Raw genomic sequence first — 26,769 nt, 5'->3', positions numbered from 1 at the left:
ATCAGATAAAAATCTGAACTCTCACACCCCTGATGCTGATGTACTGCATGCATGTACTACTATACTAGGGCCTATAAAATAAAATGTGAACTACATCTCCCAATGCCTATAAACTGAGGGAGCGTATGACTGAGTACTGGATATCTGAAAAGTATATAAAACAGGCCAAAAGAAAGACGACTGTATAAGGCATCAAGGATCGACCCTTAACACAAAACTTGATGACTGATTGTACAGCTGATTTGTGCGCTTGATTGCACACGATGGTCAATGAAATCAAGTATAACTAGTGCTAAGTTTTGTTTTAATAGGCCCAGATATAGGACATAATTTGTTTGGGAAGAGAGATGTGCTGCAGTGAGAATCTTTAGAAAGGATGTTGGAAGCCAGTGTAAGAATACTCCATTAAGCACCATGTGAGAGTGATTGTAAGAAGGTGACAAGAGTGAATATGATCTATCTTTGAATCTTTCACCTTATGGCCCTCAATGTTCAATGCTGCTCCTCGCTATACGTATAGGATAGGAGAAGAAAACCAAAATCAATCGCAACACACGTCAATTGGACATTACATTATCATGAACACAAATTTTCTTCTTCTTTCAAGAAAAGGATGAAAAGGAATATTCAAAACAATTTGAACCGGATGAATAGTGAATAGATGACAATGTAATATATCAAGGGTTATCTCACAGACTCACACAGCAAAAAACAAGTGGAATGCCTCTGGCCGTCTCACCTGCATCACGCGATTCAATATAGCAGCAGTGCTGATTTTGAAAACTACTATAACTCGCACAAGATGTTCAGTGATACTTGGTTACTCTTATTTCCACGTTTTATGAACTAGACCAATACACTTATAGAGATATGATGGCAATTCAAAAAATACCCCCAACGTGGCCAAAGTTCTTTGACCTTACATGACCTTTGACCTTGATCATGTGACCTGAAACTCGCACAGGATGTTCAGTGATACTTGATTACTATTATGTCCAAGTTTTATGAACTAGACCAACACACTTTCAAATTTATGGCTGTAATTCAACAAATACCCCAATTTGGCCAAAGTACATTGACCCTAAATGACCTTTGACCTTGATCATGTGACCTGAAACTTGCACAGGATGTTCAGTAATACTTGATTACTATTATGTCCAAGTTTCATGAATCAGATCCATAAACTTTCAAAGTTATGATGGTAATTCAACAGATACCCCCAATTCGGCCAAAGTTCATTGACCCTAAATGACCTTTGACCTTGGTCACGTGACGTGAAACTCATGCAGGATGTTCAGTGATACTTGATTAACCTTATGTATAAGTTTCATGAACTAGGTCCATATATTTTCTAAGTTATGATGACATTTCAAAAACTTAACCTTAGGTTAAGATTTTGATGTTGATTCCCCCAACATGGTCTAAGTTCATTGACCCTAAATGACCTTTGACCTTAGTCATGTGACATGAAACTCAGGCAGGATGTTCAGTAATACTTGATTAACCTTATGGCCAAGTTTCATGAACTAGGTCCATATACTTTCTAAGTTATGCTGTCATTTCAAAAACTTAACCTCAGGTTAAGATTTGGTGTTGATGCCGCCGTCGCCGCCGCCGCCGCCGCCGTCGGAAAAGCGGCGCCTATAGTCTCACTCTGCTATGCAGGTGAGACAAAAACCAACACAAATATACTTTTGGTTCCCCTCCCCGATTCATCAGGGGTGATAAAATGTTGCAGAACTATTCAAATTATAATCTTTAATGTTGCAAATAGCTGTAATCATTTGTAAATGTTTCAAATCATTTGTAAAACACTGTTAAACCTTAACCTTACAGCCACACTCTATGATTCTTGATGACGGCAAACAAAATTTCCTATATTTACAAACACTCGCCGTTCAGTGAGATACACCCTTCACATGGACTGATGCACAACAGGGGTTTTCCCTTCCATGCAATGACAATCAATGTGCATCATTAATGTTGCAAAAATGCATAACCACTATATACCTATTATCATTCCCCACTAATATAAATGTAAAAAGAAAAACTTCTTAAAACCTCAAAGTTTACAAAACAAGAGGCGATATATCATTGACAGACCCAACATCGTCTATTCACTAAAATTTCAATGTCATGCAGCCAGGCAGCCCTAGATGTCATGATGATATGGTTAAATGAAACTTACATGATGTGGTGGTGATGGACTGAAGGGCATCCTAGCAGGGGTCTGGGAGGTCATTGAACCACTGGGATTGGCTGGACCACCGGGGGCAGCAGACTTCTTTCCAGCAGTAGCTTGTACATTCTACAAAGACGATTGAGATGGAATATTATGATGTAATGGATTCATTCATATTCTACTGAAAGCGCTTGTAACTATTCAAATATCTTGTATTTTTTTCCTTTTATAACATACTTTTGCTAGAAATCTGGTATGTGTTCCAATTTTCAATTGCCTACAAAAAAAGAAGAAATTTACATACATCGATTGTACTTGTAACCGATTATCTTTTACCTCATCGTAATTAACTTTTTATAACCAACTTTTGATGTTCTTTTAATACAGGAATTAATCTAGTATGCAATTTACTTCAATCTAATTCACTATAAATACGAAAGATATATATTTTGATTTAGTAAACATCCTTCTCACATGAAAATCATCAAGCACTATATTGATCTTTGAAACAAATACATTTATCATATGCAATTCATTTGGTCGAAAAATACTCTAAATTATATCTAATTATTTCTCATAAAGACATTTGATGCCCCCCAGCAAAAAAAAAATTATCTATGAAAAATCTTGAATAAATTTGTGGTGCCTGATAAGTTCTATTGTGCAGATACACATAGGTTAAAACAAGGATTATGACAACACAGACATAAATATAGTTCTGAGATAACACGATCAGATATTAATAATATAAAATCAATTAGCTGCAATCACCAAAGGAGACGACATGAATAATCAATACTAAACAAATTTGCACACAACTCGTTCAATTCCTCATTTTCATTAAGATTTGAAGGGGAAAAAAATCCCAGCCAAACCTATTATACACGATGAGGGTATTTCATTAATATTTGTAAAATTCCATAAAGTATATATGCCTGTGTCCCTGAAATTCACAGGAAAATCCTGAAATAATTTATCTCTATTTTCTAGTTCATATGAAAAGTTGTGTGCTTTCAAATGATCATGGCCAGACAAATTTGTGAAATGAGTAAAATATAGAATATAAAAAAGATTGATTATTACATGGAATATCCCACTTTTTTTATTTCCCATATCCATTTCAGAATGCAACAAAATGGCTTCTTGAAGCAGATGGCACACTAAATGCCAATCATGTACAAAAAACAAATAATTTATATATATATATAACATGAAATAATATTTGCTTTAACTCTAACCAAGCACCAAGAAAGCATAGACATCAAAAGAAAAGACTGAATAAGTACCAACAGACTCAAGAAGAAAATATCAAAAGCAAAAACATTGATATTGAAGATGGAAGAAACATGATGTGAAAATACTTTGGAACATGAATAAAGTAAAGCTAAACAATCTTACTACATGTATCTTCATTTTCTGCTTCCATGTACAACCACCAGCCCCCCCCCCCCCCCATCGAAATGTGGGGACCAAATATTGATATGTGGATGTTTGCTTTTACTACTCTTAAATTGCTGTATTCAAAACAAATTTGCATCTATTTCATCTCAAGTTAGAAATTAGAAGTTGTTGTATTGTTTAATCTCAATTATTGGTGTTCTACAGTACAAATTTAGACCTAATCTCTTCATTTTACCTTAAGTTATGCCCATTTATTTTTCAAAAGACAAAAAAAAGCAAGAACTGGTGATAGAAAATAGATATAAAAAGCACTATTTGAAGTATGAAAGATTGATCAGATGATTACCACAAGAAAAAGAGAAAGGCTTAAAGAATATAAAGAGCAATGCCGTGCCACACTATCCAAACTCAGCAGTGTCCAACTAAAGTATATAAGCCGTCAACAATTTCAACCTGAGGGAAAATTCAAAGAAAACATTCTATATAAATCATACCTTCCCTGCCATTTCCTTTTGAATTCATCAAATAATTGTTAGCATTTGGTGAAATGGAGATACAATGAAAATGGACAATCACATAATTGATGAAACAAATGATATTTTCATGTTTGTGTGTATCGGGGGGGGGGGGGGGGGGTATAAGGTACTTTAACAGAATTTGAGTCATGTTTAGCCGCAGCTTTTAGTGAAAAGTACACTCAGCATTCAATACTCCAGTTTTGTAACTAGACAAAACAAGAGATTTGAAAGAATGCACAGTAAAGCCGTGGACATGATCTGTTTGTTAAACAAGATGAATGCCTCTGGCCGTCTCACCTGCATCACGCGATTCAATATAGCAGCAGTGCTGATTTTGAAAACTACTATAACTCGCACAAGATGTTCAGTGATACTTGGTTACTCTTATTTCTACGTTTTATGAACTAGACCCATACACTTATAGAGATATGATGGTAATTCAACAAATACCCCCAACGTGGCCAAAGTTCATTGACCTTACATGACCTTTGACCTTGATCATGTGACCTGAAACTCGTACAGGATGTTCAGTGATACTTGATTACTCTTATGTCCAAGTTTCAAGAGAAAGATCCATCAACTTTCCAAGTTATGATGGTAATTCAACAGATACCCCCATTAAGCCAAAGTTCATTGACCTTTGACCTTGGTCATGTGACCTAAAATGCGCAAAGGATGTTCAGTGATACTTGATTACTCTTATGTCCAAGTTTTATGAACTAGACCAACACACTTTCAAAGTTATGGCGGTAATTCAACAAATACCCCAATTTGACCAAAGTTCATTGACCCTAAATGACCTTTGACCTTGATCATGTGACCTGAAACTTGCACAGGATGTTCAGTAATACTTGATTACTATTATGTCCAAGTTTCATGAATCAGATCCATAAACTTTTAAAGTTATGATGGTAAATCTACAGATACCCCCAATTCGGCCAAAGTTCATTGACCCTAAATGACCATTGACCTTGGTCATGTGACGTGAAACTCATGCAGGATGTTCAGTGATACTTGATTAACCTTATGTATAAGTTTCATGAACTAGGTCCATATATTTTCTAAGTTATGATGACATTTCAAAAACTTAACCTTAGGTTAAGATTTTGATGTTGATTCCCCCAACATGGTCTAAGTTCATTGACCCTAAATGACCATTGACCTTGGTCATGTGACGTGAAACTCATGCAGGATGTTCAGTAATACTTGATTAACCTTATGGCCAAGTTTCATGAACTAGGTCCATATACATATTAAGTTATGCTGTCATTTCAAAAACTTAACCTCAGGTTAAGATTTGGTGTTGACGCCGCCGCCGCCGCCGCCGACGCCGCCGCCGCCGCCGTCGCCGTCGCCGTCGCCGCCGCCGTCGGAAAAGCGGCGCCTATAGTCTCACTCTGCTATGCAGGTGAGACAAAAACCTAAACACTGTACAAAAAATAATAATCACAATATGCAATATTAAGCCCGCATACCAACTGTATAATATGATTTTAGACAAATTTAATAACCCGTACATCCCAGTCTACATAAAATGATGGATAATTGCAATGACTTGTTTTGCCTGATAACACAGCTGTGTGAAAGACAGGTATAGTAGCAACAGGTAAAAAGCAGCCTCACAATGTAGGTTACAAGGTAAAAGGAATAAGAAATATTGAAAGGTTTGTTACCAATAGCTCATTGTTTCAAACTTCTTCAGAGCTCTTTAGATTCCTGGAAAATCATGCTTTCATAATTATTATTTTTATGGACAAAGTAAAAACTCATGTCATAGAAAGTTTCTTCTTTTTATTCCTTCTTTTTTTATAACATCTGAATCAAGAAATCAAAGTATCTATAGAAAACCTAACAAATATGCTGCTTCATAGATTATAGTGCTGTGGTATGAAACAACCAACTGAATGAAATCAATCTGTGTCTATGTTCACTAAACAATTTTAATCAGAATAAACCTGTAATAATGATGAGGCTGCATTTCTTTCTGTTGTTATGTATATCATATCCATCAAGTTAGCATTTATGTGCATTAAGTTTAGCAATGTTCACACAAGGTAACACCATCGATTTATATTTGGATGGTGTGTTTACATACAGTGTCAGCCAATAAATCAATGTTTGTAGTAGTTCTCTTCCTGGTAGATGTTGTAGTGTTCTGTCATTTAGTGAAGGAAATGGAAGATTAAATCAGTCTTTAGGACAAATCTTTTTCATCGGGGCAAATACCAATAATAGGGTAGATTATATTCACTTGAAAGGGGAAAAAATGATATTTTAGGGAAAATATGATTGTATCAAGAAACTTATCAGGAAAATTGAAATTTTTTGGTTTTTTTATTGATAGACATATAAAGAAAACGCAAAATAGAAATTTTGCATTTTTACAAGATTAAAGATTAAAAAGAAAAATTTACAACCTTCCATTTGCTACTCTATTTGTAAAATGTTGCTATTCCTTTTCCTACTTTTTATCCGGATATACTTTCCTATATTAAAGTTTATTGTTAATTTCAACGTCAGTGGGCTATCAACGGAAAGTGCTACACATAATACATAAAACATCTGTCGTTGGCTTGGAATTGGTAAATCAATCAAACAAACAATTCAAACTACTAGATAAAGAAAATGAAATTTTGCACTGAGATGTATTCTAATAAACTCCACACAAATCTGCAATTAGTGGGTGTCACACAAGTAATAAAGGATACATGTGTAAAGTCAAGTGCACTCTGTAATGCAAAATGTGTATACTTTATTCACATGTACACACACTGTTATGAATTAAGATTATACTGGAAGCATAACTTTCAAACTGTGCGAAAAATAAACGGTTAATAGCTGTGGAATAAGACATTGCATGTATTAATATGTATCAACAAATCATATCACATTTAGATAAAATGCTTGAAACAATATTCTAAAGACAATGTACATCATATATAAGTGAGTAAAAGACGGTATGTGCTAGTGCTAATACTGTTACATTAAAATTTCTTGAGTTGATTGAGTATTACTGTTTATAGCAGAAATCTATCAGTTATATATAATTATGTTTCCTGTGTAACAAATATAATGCTGAAGTGTCATCATTAAAAGCACTGCAAATCTATTGTGAAAGGCAATCTAATTAATGCTCTAACAAGTTCAATTCATATATATAGCTTAAAACAAATTATTGTGAAATATATTGTTTCTCTCTGAAAAAATTGTGTTTTTTGTGGGTGTATTGGGGAGGGGCGGGGCAATAAAATGAGGAATGTGTCTTATCATGAAACTTATTTCTAATGACTCCTGTATATGGGAAAAGATTTTTTTTTTTTTTTTAATCAAGCAATATTTTAACATATATTCCTCTGTACAATAAAATCTCAATCTTGTGCATAAAATGAAAGGTAAACTACAAATCATAATTGCACTTAAATTAATCTACAGATGGCACATTAAAGTAAATGGCAATTAATGAGTGGTGTTTAGTGTATTTTGTGCAACAAACTTCAGTCAGTGATAAGAACATACTGGTTCCTTGACGCCTCGAGCACTAGATGGATGAGCGACCACGCCTGGTAACTCACTCTGGTAGCATTGGGAAGGGAATGTATCAGTTAATTTGGGTTTAGAAGAAAATCACTAGATGCTATATACATGTGTTATAAAGGAATGTCCTCTCATAAAAAACTTACATGTATACAAAAGAATACTGCTTTTTACTATTTTAATTACAGAAATTTGCCAGGAGTGCCAATTACAGAAATTAATGAAAAGGTTGACCCCCCCCCCCCCCCCAGAAAATGAGTTATTGGATAAAAGCCCATTTGGGGTCTTTTTGTCCAAAGGTTTATTTTCATAAAGTTTCTATGTTAAACAAGAGCAATATCCTTGTTGTTTTGAAAAGATAATATAATGAGCAAAACTTTGGAATTGAATTACCTTTTTCTTAAACTTCTACAGGTATTTTGTTTTATACTCTTAATTTTCAATTGATACGAACAATAAAATTTTCCTTATTTTCAAAAATCAGCTTATGTAAGACAGAGTAAAATGGAATCCAAATATAATTATTAGCCTCACCTTTAGATCAGATACTTTGTGTGTGCACATATAAGAACTTGGCTTGTGGAAAATATACAGTGTCCTGCAGAGACAAACAAAACAGGAAAAATACATTTTAATTCCTACATAATTTGTGTATCAGAACTTAGGTACCAATGTGGAGTCATAGTTGGATTAAACTAATTTGTTTCATCATTAGAAAATAGTACGCATGTACAGTTGTAAACATGCTTGCTTCCTTAAATTTTCTGTAAATTGAATTGTTTTCATGTTTGATTTTGAATAAAATCTTTCTATGACAGAAAAAAAGAAGAGATTTTGACAACTCTCGGAATATAATCTCTAAAATTTTATTGTAACTTCCTTGATTATATTTTCAAATTTATTTTCAGGAAATGTAATTGATCCTACTTTCTCACCCCCCCCAAAAAAAAGGCATGGGAAAAAATAAATTATACATAGAAGCATTGAAACACACACTCTGAATGTAAAGAAAATTCAAATAATCTTTTATCGATTGTTACATTGTATCAAATATGTACTTTTTACCATTTTTTAGAATAAAGAAAACAAAGACAGTTCACTTACTTGAAGCATTTGCAGAAGTCTTCAAAGTCCATCCAGACTTTCTTATCGGCCTGATTGACCTCGACCTTGTCCCCCGCTGGAGTATCACCATCAACAAACATCACTGACCCCTCCCCAAGGGCAGACCGGGGTACACCATCTGTCATAACGGAGAAGGTATCAGGGGGTTGGTCCATGTACCCCTCACTGGTACCGGGGGGTTTGAGTGCCCCGCCCAGCCCGCTGCCTCCATCTGTATGCATGTTTGGGTGTGGGAGTCGGGAGGGGTATATGATATTTCAAGAAGGGTGTGTTGTGGGGAGTATATATCAGTGTGTATGAAAGCGAAAATAAGGGCAAAGAGTGGGGAATAATAATGGAGGAATGATAATAGATGTTGCAAGGAGGGACTGGGATACAATGTTTACTCATCTGAAGAAAATACTGGTATATGTATAAATTGGATATAATATAGTAATGAAATTTATCATAAATTGATATATCTCATGAAATCTAAGGTAAGCTTGGTTACTTGTTTCTTTTATATAAATGAAAAAAAATATACAAAAAAGAAATGTTTAGTACCAGAATTGAAGTTGTTAAAATTAATCTGATTCTTTTTAACCGCACATAGAATAGATCTTCCACAGCAATGTACATACTCCTGCACAATTCTACAAGTACGATGATACACCAACCTGGTGGACTGTACTTTAACGGATGATGATGAATCAAAAGATTTAAATGTACTTTTAAGATTTTACTTTTGTTGTCTATTACGATCAACATCTGTTTTCATTTCAATCATTTCACATAATCAAGAAAATTCAAAGAAAGAGCAATACCTTCATTCAAACTGAGGCTATTTTTTTAGTAATAATGCGAGTAGAAAGTGTACTAAAAATATTGGATATAATGCATCATTAAATAGACAACTTCAAGACTCAGAGATTTACATATTGTAAGAATCAGTAATTTATGCATACAGCAAAATTTTTCCAAGAAAATGTACAATGAGAGCATTCTAAAATATTGCTTTATTTATGTTGAATTAGCTCTTCCACAGCAAACAGAGGGTGAAAATGAGCACAAAATTAGAACGGACAGACTTAAAATGGAAAATATTTAGCAATTATGTGAATGGTAACACAAGAAGGTGAAATACATGTAAATGTACAGAAGCAGGTCACTATTATGAAAGCAAGTTAGAAGAGCGATAGCTTTTGCAGATGTTGAGGTCGCAATGATGATATACTGTATAAAATTAGTGTCAAATACAGATGTGATGATACAGGGAGGGGTGGAATGTGTGACTATAATAGGGTTTAATATAGTGCATGGGGAGATAGGACACTTCAAACATGCATACAGAGAGAGGCAGGTCAGAGGTGAAAAGGTCATTGCAATTTTCATGAGAAAATCAAATACTTGCACATAAAACATGAGAGAGGAAAATAGAGAGGGAGATAGGGAGACAAATAGAAATAAACAGGAGAAAAGGAAAGAGAGAAAGAGACATCTAAGAGAGAATAGAGTAAGAGACAGAAATACAAAAACATACAGGAGACAGAGACAGATCGAAAGACAGATATGGTAGGAGAGACGAAGAGTATGAAAAGAGAGAGGTGTTTTCAAGACACTCATAAGTCAGTTTCATTATATCATCTCTGAAGAAAAAGATTTTTTAAAATTCAAAAGTAAAGAAAGAGCAATTGTAAGGAACAAACAAACAAAACAAGAAATAAATGAAATGTCAGATTTAGATATTGACAGAAATCAAACATAATTATTACTTGCTGAAATCTGAAATTTGAATTTTAAAAGAGCACTCTTGAAATAAATTTTAATCAAAACAAATTTTCATATTTCTTTAAAATTTAGGTGAAATTACTATTGCAAAAGATAGAAAATTGAAGGACATTAGGGCACAGAGTGCAAGCTACAGAACAATTAGATTCAATGTGAAAAACATGCAATTTTCATTCTAGCTTGTGCAATAAGATTTAGAGGATCAGAAAATAGTGAACAGCGTAAAAGTATCAAGAGTCATGCATTCTTACAAGTAGCTGTGAGAAATCAAAGAATTACAACCTGGATACAACAATTTTAGCACGTTACCAACTGCGAGGCAAGCAGGAAGCCAAGGGGTCAGCAAAGGTCAGATCGGTGTCATAGGTCAGTGTAAGCTTTACAGATGGTCAATAGACTAGTAAACACAATTAATTTATAATGATCAGTGAGTGAGGACCTTTAGGAGTGGAAGTAGTTTGAGCCAAAGGATTATATTATTTCATTCTAAATATACTATACCTATAAAATAAGAATATATATGGTAGTAGCTGTGTCATATCGTTGCTGGGGGAACAAGACTTTGGTTTTTTTTTGGGGGGGTGGATCCGACTTTTTCTATCAAGTCATGTCCTGTCCAAATACCAACTTCTAATCTCTGAAAATGAAGCTGCATCTTGGCCATGTAAAAGGGAAGCCTATCCCATTGCATACAGTATTGTGGCATTTTTTTTCCTTTCCTAAAATTTTTCTTGGTTAAACACATGATTTTGTTACCCCAGCACCAACACTATTGTAGTCCTATGATAATATACATTAATTTATCCATTTGATACATTCATCAACCTAAAATATAAAAATAAAATTGTAGTGCCACAACATATCTTTACTGCTCATCATCAGCATGAAAAGAAAGAGAATAGGTCAGAAAAATAGCATATTTCAATTTTTAACAATGGGTATTACAAGTGCATTAGACTATTATGACAATTTTTCATCTAGTTCTATTGTTGTGAATTTCTTTCCTTCATAGGAGAAAACCTTTTTCCTTTAATCTTTTTATGGGATTTCCTTTAATTGCAAAATTATTTATTGCCTATACACATGCTTGTTGTATATTGTGTTAATAATACAGATGGATAAAGAATAATTGAAGTCAAAGTCACATTACTCAGTTTTCTACATTCTCTGAAGCATAGGTGAATTTTATCGCAAAATATTAATTGCTATGAATTGACATTTAACCAATTATTAAACTAGTAATGAAATAAGCAGTTAAATCATGACTACCAGACGACCCAATGTCAACAAGACTTTGAGAAAAAATAAGAATAGAAGTCAATATATTTCCATTACTTTTAAAGCATTTAAAAGTGTTAGTGCCATTTACTCCATCCTCCATGCAGCACAGTCGAATATACAAGGGTTAACCTTCGACTTTGTTAGAGGGATTGGTTGAAGTTGGAAGTGACGAAGTATGGTCTTTCAAGAGAGACCATGAAAAACTTTAAAGGAGAATGAAACCCTTGAAACCAGCTGAATCCATATCAAAGAGAAAAATCAAAGAAACATATTGTTGAAAGTTTGAGGAAGATTGAATGAATAATAAGAAAGTTATGAGCATTTGAATGTCGAGATCAATAATGCCATGTAGATCCTCCCATTGGCAATGTGACCAAGATCTGTGATGTCACACACGTACAACTCCCTCATTACTTTAGTACTTATTTCACTTATATTCCCACTTTTATAGAGTCTATCACAAGGTGAGGTGTTCTCTTTATGAGAGTACAGAGTACAGAGGTTTCACAACATTATATCATTGATGAATCGTTTGTCATATGATTAGAATGAGCAAAAAGAGATGTTTTGGGGTATATTTTCAGTGTCCAAAAGGGTAGAGTTGTTCATCTGTGACATCATAGATCTTGGTCGCATTGCCAATGGGAGGATCTCCATTGCATTAGTGATCTCGACATTCAAATGCTCATAACTCTTCTATTGCTAGTCCTATTTTACTCAAACTTTTGTTGATCTTATTCTTTGATTTTTCTGCTTTCACAAAAGCTAACTTGCTCCAAGAGTTTCATTCTCCTTTAAATAAAATCAGGCAGATTTTGGATATCAAGGCCCATGACATAAAGCTTAGCGAATTATAAATGGGGCTAATTTTCACGAGTAAGCACACAAAATAATCGATGCGATCAATTGTAGGAATCAATCCCATGATCTATTGCTTAGCTTTATGCTCGTGTGCCATAAATTGAATCGTCAGCATGAAGAAACCTGTGTGGTTTCTGAAAATGTCTTATCTTGCATATATGCTTTGGCAGCATGTGTGAGTTGCAATTTTTTAAGCCAACCAGGCCTATGCACCACAATTAGTTTTGCCTAAAAAAGCAGGCATCAGTTTTCTACTTTTAACCAATACTCAGATAATATACAGGAAGTAAGCGCAAGTGTTGGTCAGTGCCATATCAGCTTGAGAACAGGCTTTTTTTTCTGGAAAAAAATTATCATACAAATCATACTGCATAAAATTTATGATCAAAATTTATTTGAAGAACAAAATGTCAAATCTATTTGAAATAGTTTTCATTATTGAATTTCTCAAATCTTCCTGTTTTGATTTAATCTTATTTTGCACAATTGATACAATTTTAAATTTTCAATCTTGTATCAATCAATGACAAAATATGTATGTGACAAAACAGGATTATTTTTTCAAATGGGAATACCGAAAAATATGAACTGCTAAAATTAATAACAAGGCTGAATAATTATATTTCCAGCACTTTGACCAACACTACAATTTACTTTGAACATTGAATATATATTCTATTACTTCTACAGCCACCACCATATATATGCACAAAATAACACCAAAAGCGAGCAGGGGGGGGGAAATTTTAGGGGAGGGGTACGTTAGCTTACAGACATCATGCATGTATTTCCTCCTACCTTTTGACCCACTACCCTTCTCCTTCTCACTCTCTTTGCTTTTCTCTTTGACCCCTGACCCTTTGAGATCCTTCATTGACCCCTTGGATTCCAGCTTGCCAGGGAACATCTTCTCCTTCTCACCTGTACCCCGAGATTTCTTGGCAGACTTCTTCGGGGCTGGACTCTGGACCTGATCAGAAATAATCAGAAAGAAACAGAATCAATAAAGAAATCAAAATCAGATAAGCATTTTTATGTGGAAAAAAAAGGACTGTTAAAAAAGGGTGAAAATAAAATCAAACGGTGCATGAAAAAAAATAGAAAAATTGTTACATGTTCATTTCCAAGTTTTAAGTTAATTTTCTATATCCTGATTTGGACAACATAACAATAAAGAGTATAACACACATAACTTTCTACATAAGGGCAATTCCATGATATGTTCATCCAACCAAGTGTGACCTTCCTGACATGAACTTCCTGAGTTTCATGAGTTCATTTGAAAAGTTGTAATGCTCTTAATTTATCACGACTTGGAAAGTTCTTCAAGTGAAAAGGAATGGAAGAAAATGGGGGACAAAGGTACAAAAAGGTTGATTATTTTGTGAAATTGCTCAAATCATACTTACATCTAGTTTTGGTTCCTTCTTGTCATCTTTGGTTTTCTTATCATCGACCTTCTCAACCTTGACACTACTTGTTTTCCTGGCTGACTTCTGTCTCTCTCTAGGGGATGTGTTGGGCATCAATCCTGGTGATACAACTCCTGCCATCTAAAATTCATGGAAAATATTAGAACACATGAGTGTAACAGCAACAAAAATATTGTCCCAATCACTACTGTCCCACTTCTTGGTGTCTCACTGGTGCGATTGCATCATGTTTCCACTGGAAGTTTTTAGTTTCATTGCTTCAGAACTTTTAAGGTGCAGATGGCAAATATCAGCCATCTCAAGACAGGAAATGCATGAAAATAGTTTATTTCTTGTAATCCGAGTGGATGATTAAGGACAAAGCTTTTAAGAATAATTTTCAATCTCTCAATCTATCAAATGAAGGGGTTGCAAACTGGGACAAACTGAAGGATCATGATGGCAAGGATCATTCATAACAGGGACTTGATGTGAGAGGGCTAGAGAGGGGTATATCTCTCGTTCACTTCCACCTTCAGCACATAAAAAGTTCTAAACAAAATTGCTTCTGAACGGTTGTAGACCAGGGCCCCATCTTACAAGAGTTAAGATTGATCCAATCAATCATAACTCTATTGAAATCCATCAGTGTCATAATTTTCTCTACAGGAAATGTGCAAAATGTCCTTTGTAAACAAAAGAGAACACACTGAACTGTCAAGATATCAATGAATTTATGGATATACATTCATATCTAGAAAAAATTTTGAGCAAACATGCATTGTATATGTTGACTTTGCTGGCTTTCCATAGTTGCGATTGATCGGATCTATCGCAACTCTTTGTAAGATGGGCCCCAGTTTCGTAAACATTTAGGATCAAACTTGAAACTGATTGAATGATTTGATTAAATCAATGACAAAGTGGCCCAACCTGTATATCTGGTACACTATTAGCCAACACTTCTTTCTTTTTGGCCTCCTCTTCTGCTTTCTGCTTGGCCTCCTTCTCCTTAGCAAGCTCCTCCTCGGTCTTCTCAGGAGCATTCTCATCCACCTCACAGATCTCACCCATCTGGGAGGTGTCTGGTCTGGAGACAGCTCCTCGGGATAGAGAGGAGTTAGGTCTCTTCCTGTAAGGATGGAGGAAGGGGAGGAAATTATATTAAACCAGTACACTGAATAAAGGGTGTAGAGATCATTACTAGAACACTGAATAGGGTAAAAGATTGTGACAGGTTTTAAAGGATGGCTGAAATCTCAACTGGAAAAGGGTCAAATTAAGAATATTTGAGATTTTTCCCCCCCCCAAAAAAAAAAAAAATTCATGCACATACGTGTCTGTAGGAATTGGTACAGAGCTGACTTTGTAGTTGACGAATGGAGACGTTATTTCAACAAACTGCTCTGGTTTCTTCACTTCAGGTTCTATGGAAATAAAAATCAATGAAACAATACAATAAGCATATAAGAGCAAAAATCTAGTTGAACAATTTACATACACAGCACAACTAGATATTTAGAATGTTAAAAACAAAATTGCTGTTATTTAATTCAGAAATCAAAATTTCTTTATTTAATTTCAGAAATTTAACTACTGAATACTACAATGTATTATAATATCAAGAATGTGTTATGAAGACCTAAATGAATTATAGTCCAAAGTTTTCTATTTATAAAATGCAAATTCTGCATCCTTTGGTGTTTCCAGCATCAAATTCCATGTTTGGCAATTTTTGCAAATATGTTTTATGAATTCTTTTCCAGTTGTTTTTTTGTTTTGTTTTTTGCACTGTGCTTTATTGGATTTCCTTTGATTTTCCTAAATTTTACATTATTTTTATGATTCAAATTTTCTGGCCTGAAAAATTATCCTTATTAAAATCTATTATCTTTCTGAATTTAATGAAATTTTCCAGTTTTCTGGGAACATTAGGTTAAATCTTACCTGAAGGTTCATCAGTAGGGGATGGTTTCTTCTTCTTGGGGCGTATCAGCTTCCAAGAAGGAATCTTAGGGGGTGGTGGTGGGGCTACCAAGGGGCAAGATCTGGTCTGGGTCAGCATAAGAGGGTGAGGATAAACATGGGAAAGACCATTCTGACGAAGCCTCTCTGATGCATCAGCCTGTATTAAACACCAAAGACCAAAGGTCATGAGTTCGCAAGTTACAAGGACACACCAGTCAATACAAAGTAAGATGTCTCTAGGGATTTTAATTCAAGCTTTCTTCCAAAACCGTATCCTGGAACATGTTGAAATTATAATTTCATGACACATATTTTTTTATATAACGTATTTAAGATATAAACTTCAATTGATGCAAAATAATCAAATCCATGTGACATACCAACTTGCCCTCTAGAAGCAACTTGTTTATTCCACACACAATAAAAATAATTGTTGCATGTCAGAGTTGTCATTATTGTTAATCTTGTAGGACTGTTATTTTGACATTTGGTTTCTTTATATTTTAGTTATTTACAGTCCCATCTTTACTATTAAGATCAGCTTTGTTTACATTCTTGATGCTCATGTTGTCATCCATATCCATTTAACTTTCAACCTTTGTCTCCGGTCACGATTGTTTTTCCTTTTGTTACTCTTTAAATACTTGATGCCTTACGAGTAGGGTAACCGATGTAAACATACCATTTCTCCAAGCACCGAGATCCTGAGTGGTACCTTAGGAGGGTGTACATAGCTGGCAAACAGGGTCACTTGAGGGCTCTCTGGAACCATCGGCATTGACTGGTCTTTATCTATATAAGTAAAAGGGCATTGTTACTTAAATTAATTCAAATGTAATTATAAAAAACATTAATGAGTATATTACAAATGGAAATAATGCATTTTTTCTTGAAGAGTAGTCATTAATTGTTAGCTAATCGTAGTTTCACCAAATATCAGACATTTTACTGGAGAAAGAAGTAACAAGTGAATGCATGGAATATACATGACATTGAACATTTCCTAAACAATATCTTCACCTTAGCATACACACAGTAGCAAGGTTTTATCCATATAATGCCCAAAATTTCATATCTTGGTCTACAATATTGAACATAGAATCAGAAAAATTTGCCTATTTACAGGTGTATTCTATAACTTGACATCATTTCTGGATACTTTTTCCATTACAGTTCAGTTAGTACATTTTCTATCAATATTCGTTTGCAAACGCTTCAACAAATGCTTTATAACTTCTAACTATCAACATCTTAGTGCCATGACAAAGCTAGGGGATATTTTGACACTTTGAACTATCATAATCTTTATAAAATAATACTTGAAACACATCTTCAATTGAAAGATCATCATAACTACAGTCTAACCATGCACACAGCAATCATGATGCTTGGAAAGAAAGTTGAATTCTACATCTAAAATACCGTTAAAACTGGGTGAAATCAACATCTGGACAATTTTCCCAGAATTAAAAGAAAACAAATACGTTATGCTATCCATCCATCATCATTCTGCAATGTATCTGCAAGTTTAATTTGTTTTAAATTGGATCTCTCATCAGACATAAACTTTGAGGGGATCCTATTTCACTACAAGATAATAAATTTCATTTTATTCTTTATTTTTTCAAAATTATGCATAACAAACAAAAGGTCAGAATAAAAGAGAGAAGAGCAAAGGTCTAAAAAAAAAATATATGGGAGGCAGAGAATAAACAGTTTCTAGGAAAGCTTTGAGGTGAAAAAATGGGGAATTAAGAAGAACAAGAACTTCATGCAAAGGGGAGTTTACATTACCATTACAAATGCAAACTAAAATATATCCTGTAGCGACATATGAAAAGAGAAACTTCATAAAAATCCTAAAGAGAGTTGAACAATAAACATTTATTCACAGTGCAAAACTTTGAGTTAAAGAAAAAAAAAGCAATTGGAAAATCCCAACATTGGAATGTGTTATTATACCAAAATGATGTACTACAGCAAGATATTTCCCACGTATGAAATGGTACAAAAACTCCTGCAAACTCTGTTCTCTCTTTTCACTTATTTTTCTTTTACTGTGGGGTTTATGCATGTCTCATATATTATTTCATGAATTAGAGTATAGAAGAAATGAATGTTATCTCCAAACTGCATGCAATATATAACTTATTCAACAAGCTGCATTGTTATTTGTACCTGGTTCTCCCTAGAATAAAATCTATTTCATTCAGACAGGTTTTGTGCTTTACACCTCATTAACAAAATAAAGTGTAAGGCAAACTTATTTTCTATAGAAATGCACAATTTTATACGGTACCAAAATAGAGACTGCACTTTCAAGCAATGTGACTAACATACTACTTAATAATGAACTGATTCAACTACAAATAATGAAATAAAAGGAAAAAAATAACATTAATAAGAAAAAAAATAAAAGAAGTGTACTGTTTGGGTATCAAATGGTCTGTCCAATCTCAGTACATGGAAATTGTAGAAATTGTACAATAAATGTTTTGCCAGAAGTACGTGACCAGTCATCTTTAAAAAAAACTTGTCATACAAGATACATTAAAATAAGATGTATCAGTACTTGTAAAGGAAATAATAATGATGGAGGGGGGTCAAATTTAAAAAATGCCTTCAATTATTTGTTACTCCACTGTAAGTTAAACAAAATTGATAGACAGCAGGGTAGGAAGGGGAGAGGGAGGACGAACAGGAGTGAGGAGAAGGAAGAGGAAGAAGAGAAGGGAAGAAGGAAAGAGGAGGGAGGAAGAAAAGGGGAAGAGGAAGAAAGAGGAGGAACCAGGAGGAAGAGGAATGAAAGGAAAATGGAATGATGATTGGGAGGGGGGGGGGGGAGAAAGGGAAATAGGCAGTGGGTCTGATATTGATCATTGTAGTTCCATATTTTGAATCATAAACATTCAAATTGGCACATAGAGGAGAGTCTGACATAATCAAAATCATGCAACATGCAGGAAATTCATGCAAGCAAGCAAGATAAACAGACCTAGGATTGTTACTTGTTCTTTATCAGGCGTGCCTGTGCAGGGTTTATATGTGCCGGGGTCACAAAATAAAGAAAACACATTTAATATTGGAATCAAACAGGTTCACATTCATGCAGTTTGTGCACCTGTTACAAAGATATTAAATATAGTGTGTAAACAAGTTTTGGGGGTTAAAAATTAAAATCGGTAAAAGTGGGCAAGTCCAAATCACAGACTAATGAATCACTTTTATAATAACTTCACTGATCTCCTTCTTATGACCTATTTATTGCATCATCATGATGTAATTTTAAGCCGTTTTGGGGTGTTTTAAAAATCAAATCCATCTTTGTCATATACCTCGTACCTACACCGAACATTATATCTAGTTTATCATTGGTCACTCATCATTTGACATTCTGATTAATTTTGGGCTTGCCCATGGATATAAAATATCAACATGCAGTTTCAAATCAATTCTGAAATGGGTTTTGAATAGATTCATGGAGAGTATAGGCCAGTACAAAACAAAAAGAGTTGAGAGTATATTTTCTATCATTAATTTGAAATGATTTGGAGTAAGCATTGGCCAGTGGCAAGAACAAAAATGAAAATAAATCTTAGAAAACGTATACAAATAAAAATGCAAAATCAATGACGAGACAAATAGAGAAGATTTAATCGCAATCTAGCAATAAATCTTTTTTTCAAGGCAAATGTTGAAAAATGCAACCTTAGCTGGAGAATTGATTTGCTTATGATTTACTTTGATTCAAAAGAAGACAAGAATAATTTGAAGTGCTAAAATGAGCTCAAACCAAAGGCAGATTCCAAGTGAGGATACTTAATTTTCTTTCGCATCAGAGGTGATTTTTCAGGGAACTGCGTCTCCTTGTTCTGATTGTGCCCTGAGGAAGCTAACAAGTGCACTATTTTGATCTTGAATAGAACAGACTGCTTTGCTTCCACAACTTGGAAGAAAACGCATTGATTATTACTGATTTGTGGCCGTTCGTTCAGTGACAACGGAGAAACCATTATCACACATAATAGTATATTAATTATTACAAAAGTAAAATAACAAGTAGCAATAGTCAGACAATTTCCCAACAATTTCACATTTAGAAGTATCCCTTACACCATTATATAGCAAATACAACCATGCATCCCGAATCTTTGTTATGGGGGCACACTTTCAAATGCTGAGAAGTGTATTGGTATACTGCAATACCGGCCACATAGAATCGTTGTTAGCACTAGTAATGCGTTAACAGAGGCCTTGTTACAAGCAGTAATGTTGCAGCGATGCCCAATGTCACAACATGTACAACACGTTATTTACGTCTTGGATCAATGTATGACATCACAATCCGAAGGATGTGACCAGGCCTGCAGTTAGTGCTCGGTTTAATAGAGCTAACAACATTTCTATGCAGCCAGTGCTGATTATAAGTAGACCTTAATTCAGTAATTCCAATTTACACTTTTAATTATACCTGCTAAATCAGTATACAATGAGTATTAATTGTAACAAATGATTAACAACATACAAAAAACACATGGATAAAAGGGGATAATTATCAATTCCATGCTTTGCTCTTTCTTTATATCAATATTGCCATATTTTTAACCATGAATTACAATTTTGGAAACCTTTACTTTCCTAACACCCAACCATATCACACAAATGGTGACAATGAAAATAGATGAAAGATACATTCCATGTTAAATTATTAAATCCCAATTTCTTTATTTGGTATGAAAAAAAAATCAACAAAATGAATACTGATTCAATTGATAAACTTAAGGTATGCTCAATTATTCAAGAAGACTGAATAGCATACATGAATGTCCATTATAGAGTTCATGACACAAGTGTAGGAAGACCAGACCTGCCAACCTTCTACAAATAAAAAGTATTCTTAGAAGGAAAAAAAAAGTATTTTTGGACAAAAAAGAGTATTTCTAAAAAATTGTCTCAATGCAACAATTGCTAGCCTGTTGTAGTGAGATCGGTAAAAAAGCATGTGAAATGACTCTACTTGAAAACTTGATAATTCACCCTTTTAAACATGTGCTCGTAGGCAAGAATTTACTTGTTCATTTCATGCAACAAGTTACTGGCCCGACAGTGATTTTTACTGGTCTGGGACCGCCGGACCGGCACTAGTGTCACATGCACGCTGTGTATAATACATACTCCATGATTGGAAATTTTGAAAAAAGTAACAAATCATACAAAAAAGTATTGGTGTATTCATAGCAAAAAAGAGGAACAAATACTATAAAATAGAACAGTTGGCATGTCTGGAAGACCCTGCGAGCGTTATTTACACAACTGACAAATGTGATTAAAAAATCGAAAGGTGTAGGGGCGGGGTGGAGCAAGATTTGATGAGGTGGGGTGAGGTCAGAGGTCAGATGTCACCCATATCATAATTAGTGAACAGGAAGATGATTGATATTTTGAGAATCCTTTATCACCTTGACAGATGCACCACCATATTAAACTTATACTTTGTGATTAGTGCTGTACTTGATTAAGGCTTGGGGAAAGTGGTACCTTACAAAAAATCGATAGATGTAGGGTGAGGTGACAAGTCGGAGAATTCACTCATTTTATGAATTCACTCATAAATATGCTTGATAATTAGTGAACAGGTTGCTGATTAATATTTTTAGAATCCTTTCCACCTGTACTTATATTACCATCAAGTTTGTGATTTAGTGCTGTAGTAGATTGAGGAGTGGATGATTACTTGATTAGCTCATTACAGGATTAATTCATGGTATGAGAAATAGAAAGGCATTCAAAAGATTTTTATAACCAAGATTTAAAAGCATGAAAATATCACTTTTTTGCAAAAAGCAGAATAAATTTGTAAGTCTAATTTCCTTCTATGCACAATGAAGTACAAACATGTATGAGCACAAACACTCACTATTGTGGCCCTTTATCAACACTAAAGATCTTTTCTTTTGGGGGGGGGGGTCAGAGAAGAAATGAATTTAAAAAAATTGAATGGGCTCCTTTTAATGCCTAAAGCCTAAATATCTGCATATTCTGAAAAGATTTGTATGGCATTTTCTTTAATAATTGTAGGTACTTTCCTTTCTTACCTTTAAATTTTAGGCTCTTTTGGATATTCCCCCTTTTGGGCATTTCAATTGGTAAAATCTGTCCAATAAAACATTTTATTCAGGGGGGGGTGGTTACATCTAGATAATAGCATTTCCAGACTGTTAGGTTTTCAGACTAAGTCTTTTAACAGTTATAGCCATATCTTAAGAGTCATTTATGTTAACTGCTTCCTTGAAAGCCTTTCTAATTCCCATCCAGTTGTTACTTTGTTATGTGCATATGCTTTACACATAAGGGAGCACTATCTACTTACAGGTTATTTCTCCTGGGAGGGGGTAATTAAGCAATAAACAAAAAGGGAAAAAAATTATACATTTCCCAGCAAATTAAGCACGTCATTTTGTTTAACTCAACTAAGACAAAGCACCAATTAAAAACGCAAGTTTATTACAATGGTTCAAATTTGATCTCTTTCAAAGCAAATTAAGTCAAATATATCAGCAACAGAAAACAGAGTGTACAAACTCATAACTTATCTTGTTTGGGAAGGGATGAATGACAATTATACATGTGTTCATTTTAACAGCAAAATCAATAAATCCTTATAATCATTTGCAATATTGAGTTTGGCCCTCCACTAAAATTATATTTTCTTTCAACCATTTAAAAAAAATAAAAAATTATGCATCTAAAAATATATATATATTTCCAATAATGAAGAACAAATGTCTAAAAACTACCAACAATGCTATATATCAACAATTAGAATTATTTGTTAGTTTCAGAATTCCAGGTTATATGCATAAAATAGAAGGAAATTCTAAAGGAAATGTTAAGAGGAACTTACGTTTGTCTTTGTCTTTGTCATCTTTCTTGTCCTTCTTGTCTTTCTTTCCCTCTTTGACGTCCTCTTTATGACCGACTCTAAAGTCCTTGTCTCCCTTTTCAGCTAGAATGAAATTGCACGATCAATTATTTATTTTCCACACTTCATATACTACTGCTACTCTTTGGAGTCTTGGAATTTCAAGCTGAGCTATTATTGTACACTGAAAGTGCCACTTGTGGAGGTTAGCAGACATGGAAAGTATAGCTTATCGACCCCCGGTGAACCACTAGACCATGGGATAGAGAAGGGAGATTGTAGGCATGTCATGTGCCCTAGGATACTGTGTATCTTGCAAAAATATTTTAATGATCTTTCGTAAAAGTGCACTATCTGATCAATTACTAAAGTATCTTCTTCTGTTGGCATTAGCTCTGACTTTGGTTGTATCCACATCTTAGGTGCAGTGCTTCATAATATTCATATTACATTTTTTCAAATTGTTAAAACATTCTACACATTTCATCTTCTACAATGTTTTCTTTTCAGGTAACTAGCACACTTATAAACATTATAATTCAAATAAGTCAATGAAATGATAATGAACTTACATCTTCCATCAAATCCTTTGCCTCCTTTGCCATCTTTGTTAGACTCCCTGGTAACCACAGACATCTCATCTCCCATCTTCTCCTTCTTAGGAGCCTCTTCAGGAGGTAGCTCCTCCGATGGGGGAGGATCCAGCTCAGGGAGCTTGAACTCTGGAAGGAGCTTCTTCATCAGCTCCCACACCTTGTCTAAATGACCATACCTAGAGGAGATAAAGAGAACTAGTAAGAAATGTTGTAGAAAAAAGGTACATATTTTGGAACATTGGTAAGGCCCTTCTTCATGATTGTCTGTGAAGTATTACATTATCCCATTCATTATGGTCTCATCACGACATAAAAAGGATCATGAAGAAAGGACCTTCATTTAGTGCACCAATTAGAGAAAAAATTGCGGAATCAAACACAACTTGATTTGTAACTATTCAGAATGATGAAATTGCCAGTTCATCATGATTTCACATGAAGAAGGGTCAAACACACCTGTTGCAGAGAGAGTTGCTATCAGAGCGAAACTTGCAAGTGTTCTTTAATAGGCACCTTGTAAAAGAGTCAAAACTGCCTCTTTCCCGTGTGAATCCAGCAAGCGGCTTTTCTTTGCCAATCCTCACATTTCATTGCAGACAATATAATGTGGGAAAGATTTTGTGAAAGACGCATAGCACTTTTACAGTGGGAATCTTGTTAAAAGATGCAGCGCAGACTTTTGATAAGTTGTATTGGTCATGTTCAAATGCGACTCTTTCTGGAACAGGCCTCAAGATGAATATATAAAAAAATAATGATCTTAAGAAATTAATACAAATAGCAATAATGTCTAACAATGAGTCAAGGTCATGCTTGGTTTAGGGTTTGTAACCAAACACCTACTTGATGAGAGTAAAATAATAAGTTTTAAAACAATGGAATAACTCAAGAACTCAACAGCAAACATAACATATCAGGAACAGATGCACAGATACGACACTACAGATCCAGTCTCTTTGTTTAGTTATTCTCTGTTCTCTGTTCCTGATATGTTAAGTTTGCTGTTGAGTTCCTGAGTTCTGCCATTGTTAATAAAACTGATTATTTTACTCTCATCAAGTAGGTGTTTAGTTACAAACCCTACACTTGGCACTGGGGTGACCCAAGACACAAGGGTGTCTATTAAAGTACAAATCAGTTTTGAAGTTTGCAAACTTCCTGCGAAAAGGTTGTTAGTGCTATCAGCAATGTCAATAGGGACATTCCGTGATGCTTGGATTCTTACAGAGATAGGTATACAGACTGTAAGGCTTTCAAGACAGACCTCTTAAGAAGCTATGTGTAGATGGGCCAACATATATTCATGGATTTAGTCAATTGTAAAAGAAATCATTCATGCACTTTCCAAAGATTTAAATCTTTGCAATTTCAGTAAATAATAATGTGTTATTAGGAAAGAATAAAGTGCCAGCATTTACAGTGTTACATGTATCTACTAAAAATGAGTATACCTCTTTGACTTTTTTCCATTAATAGTTAGCTTACATGTACCACAAGACTGAATCAAAGTTAACTCTGGGTTGATATGCAAGTCACTTTAACAACTGGCGCAAACGTTACCATTCAATCTTTCATACATTTTAATACAAATATACATCTTAATAAAGTGCAAAAAATGAAAAAAGAGAAAGAATCAATATAATAATGGTAATGCAATGCAAAAAGAGTACTTTGATAAATGAAACAGGTTAGTCAATGCTATAAACAAAATATGAAAATGTGAGATTTTGGTTATTATTGGGAGGGAAACATAAATCATCTAAAATCATACACTGTATTTCTTTACATATAAATGCAGCATTAGTTATCGACATGCATTTCATAAAAGATAAACAATCACTGATTTTTAAGCAAATATCAATCAGATATTCACTACAACATAAACACCAAATGTGATAACAGTAAAAAAAGAGAGAACGCCTCTAAGACCAAAGCCTACTCAAATATGTCAATTCCTGTATCCTCATCATCTTCTTTCTTGCTCTTGGCTGAGCTACTGTCACCATTTCCATTCAATTTCAATTCTTCTTCCTCCTCGTCTTCTTTGTCATCTCCTTCCGGGATGACAGAGTTTAGTATCTCCTGACCAGATCCTGGGCTGTACCTAAGACTGTCTAGTTCTAATTCTAAACGTTCTTGAAATTCATTCATTCTCTCTTTCTGTACAGCCTGTGTCTTCATTCCAATGGAACAAGCCAAGAAATGGCTAAGACAGATATAAGGAAATGTGAGTAAATTGGTCAAATGTTGTTGGAGTTGAACTGAGAAATTATTTAAGGTTTTCAATATCGATTTAATCATTTGAACATCGCTTGATGTCAGTATATTACACTATTTCCAAACAACCTATCCCAAGTTATCTCCTGCATGGGACTCAATGGGTTAATAGACCTCCATCAGGATACTATAGATAAAGAGCTAATGCATTGGGAATGAAAATGAGTGCCCTGAGTGCACTGAAGAGGGGATTACAAGTGTTGAATAAACAGCATTTTTAATTTTTTCAACATATATAATTAATTGAAATTTCATACGACTGCATTTAAAAAATCTTCTTTTATTTTAATTCCACGACCATTATGGCCTCTTTGGCAAGGCAGAAAAGGTTGATACATTTCTTCCATTATCAGGGTATATTCTTCAAATCATATCAAAGATTTTAGAAAGAGAATAAAGTGTTGGAAGGATTCCAAACATTTATAGACAGCAACATTAATATAGGGCATTTCATTCCGCAAATTGCAGTCAGTTAGCATGACCCAACTCCCGGGCAGTTATATTTGTTCACCAACACCATACATCTCTAATTTTAGGTGCTGTGTTTATCAACAAGAATGATGATCTTTTCCTAGAAAGTTGACGTAGGAAATGATAGGTCCTTTATATATTTCAACAGATCCAGAGGTTGATGCACTACAACTGAATTCAATTAGAAATGAGATAAACTTAATTTCAAGTGAGATAAATCGATCAATTATAAGTTAGATAAAATTATTTTTGAGTGAGAAAAAAAAAATCAAGTCTGCATCCTCTTAAAATTGGTTGTAGCTGTTAGTAATTTACCCCAAGTAATGACTGAATTTTTTCACTTACTGTAGAGGTATTGTTTCAGGTAGCCATCCAGTCAACGTCTGAATCACAGTCACGTCACCAAACTCACAGCTGCTGTTTCCAGTTGAGTAACTATACAAGAGAAAATAAT

At 34.3% G+C, this 26,769-nt stretch overlaps 1 protein-coding gene across 50 annotated transcripts in view; it reads right to left on the bottom strand.

Moving 5' to 3' along the window:
* The window catches only part of LOC129259672 (androglobin-like), an 80,001-nt gene that overhangs the window by 32,842 nt on the left and 20,390 nt on the right, over nucleotides 1-26,769 (bottom strand). For 9 of the 50 annotated variants that reach the window (XM_064098124.1, XM_064098133.1, XM_064098140.1 and 6 more), the window contains exons 7-20: nucleotides 26,661-26,750; nucleotides 23,544-23,743; nucleotides 22,954-23,055; nucleotides 16,732-16,841; nucleotides 16,029-16,206; nucleotides 15,418-15,508; nucleotides 15,015-15,213; nucleotides 14,079-14,222; nucleotides 13,468-13,639; nucleotides 8,740-8,971; nucleotides 8,170-8,233; nucleotides 7,618-7,674; nucleotides 6,197-6,256; nucleotides 2,189-2,308 (exon numbers count right to left, since the gene is read on the bottom strand). In XM_064098124.1, the coding sequence (XP_063954194.1) occupies nucleotides 2,189-2,308; nucleotides 6,197-6,256; nucleotides 7,618-7,674; nucleotides 8,170-8,233; nucleotides 8,740-8,971; nucleotides 13,468-13,639; nucleotides 14,079-14,222; nucleotides 15,015-15,213; nucleotides 15,418-15,508; nucleotides 16,029-16,206; nucleotides 16,732-16,841; nucleotides 22,954-23,055; nucleotides 23,544-23,743; nucleotides 26,661-26,750 (1,819 nt within the window). The remainder of the gene's footprint in view (nucleotides 1-2,188; nucleotides 2,309-6,196; nucleotides 6,257-7,617; nucleotides 7,675-8,169; nucleotides 8,234-8,739; nucleotides 8,972-13,467; nucleotides 13,640-14,078; nucleotides 14,223-15,014; nucleotides 15,214-15,417; nucleotides 15,509-16,028; nucleotides 16,207-16,731; nucleotides 16,842-22,953; nucleotides 23,056-23,543; nucleotides 23,744-26,660; nucleotides 26,751-26,769) is intronic. The other 41 variants (XM_064098144.1, XM_064098153.1, XM_064098154.1 and 38 more) reach the window with 9 other exon arrangements.

The sequence above is a fragment of the Lytechinus pictus genome, chromosome 4 (assembly GCF_037042905.1).
Source record: "Lytechinus pictus isolate F3 Inbred chromosome 4, Lp3.0, whole genome shotgun sequence".
NCBI classification, from domain to species: Eukaryota; Metazoa; Echinodermata; class Echinoidea; order Temnopleuroida; family Toxopneustidae; genus Lytechinus; species Lytechinus pictus.
Note: the sequence above shows the minus strand (reverse complement) of the source record. Positions and strands in the feature narration are given on the sequence as shown.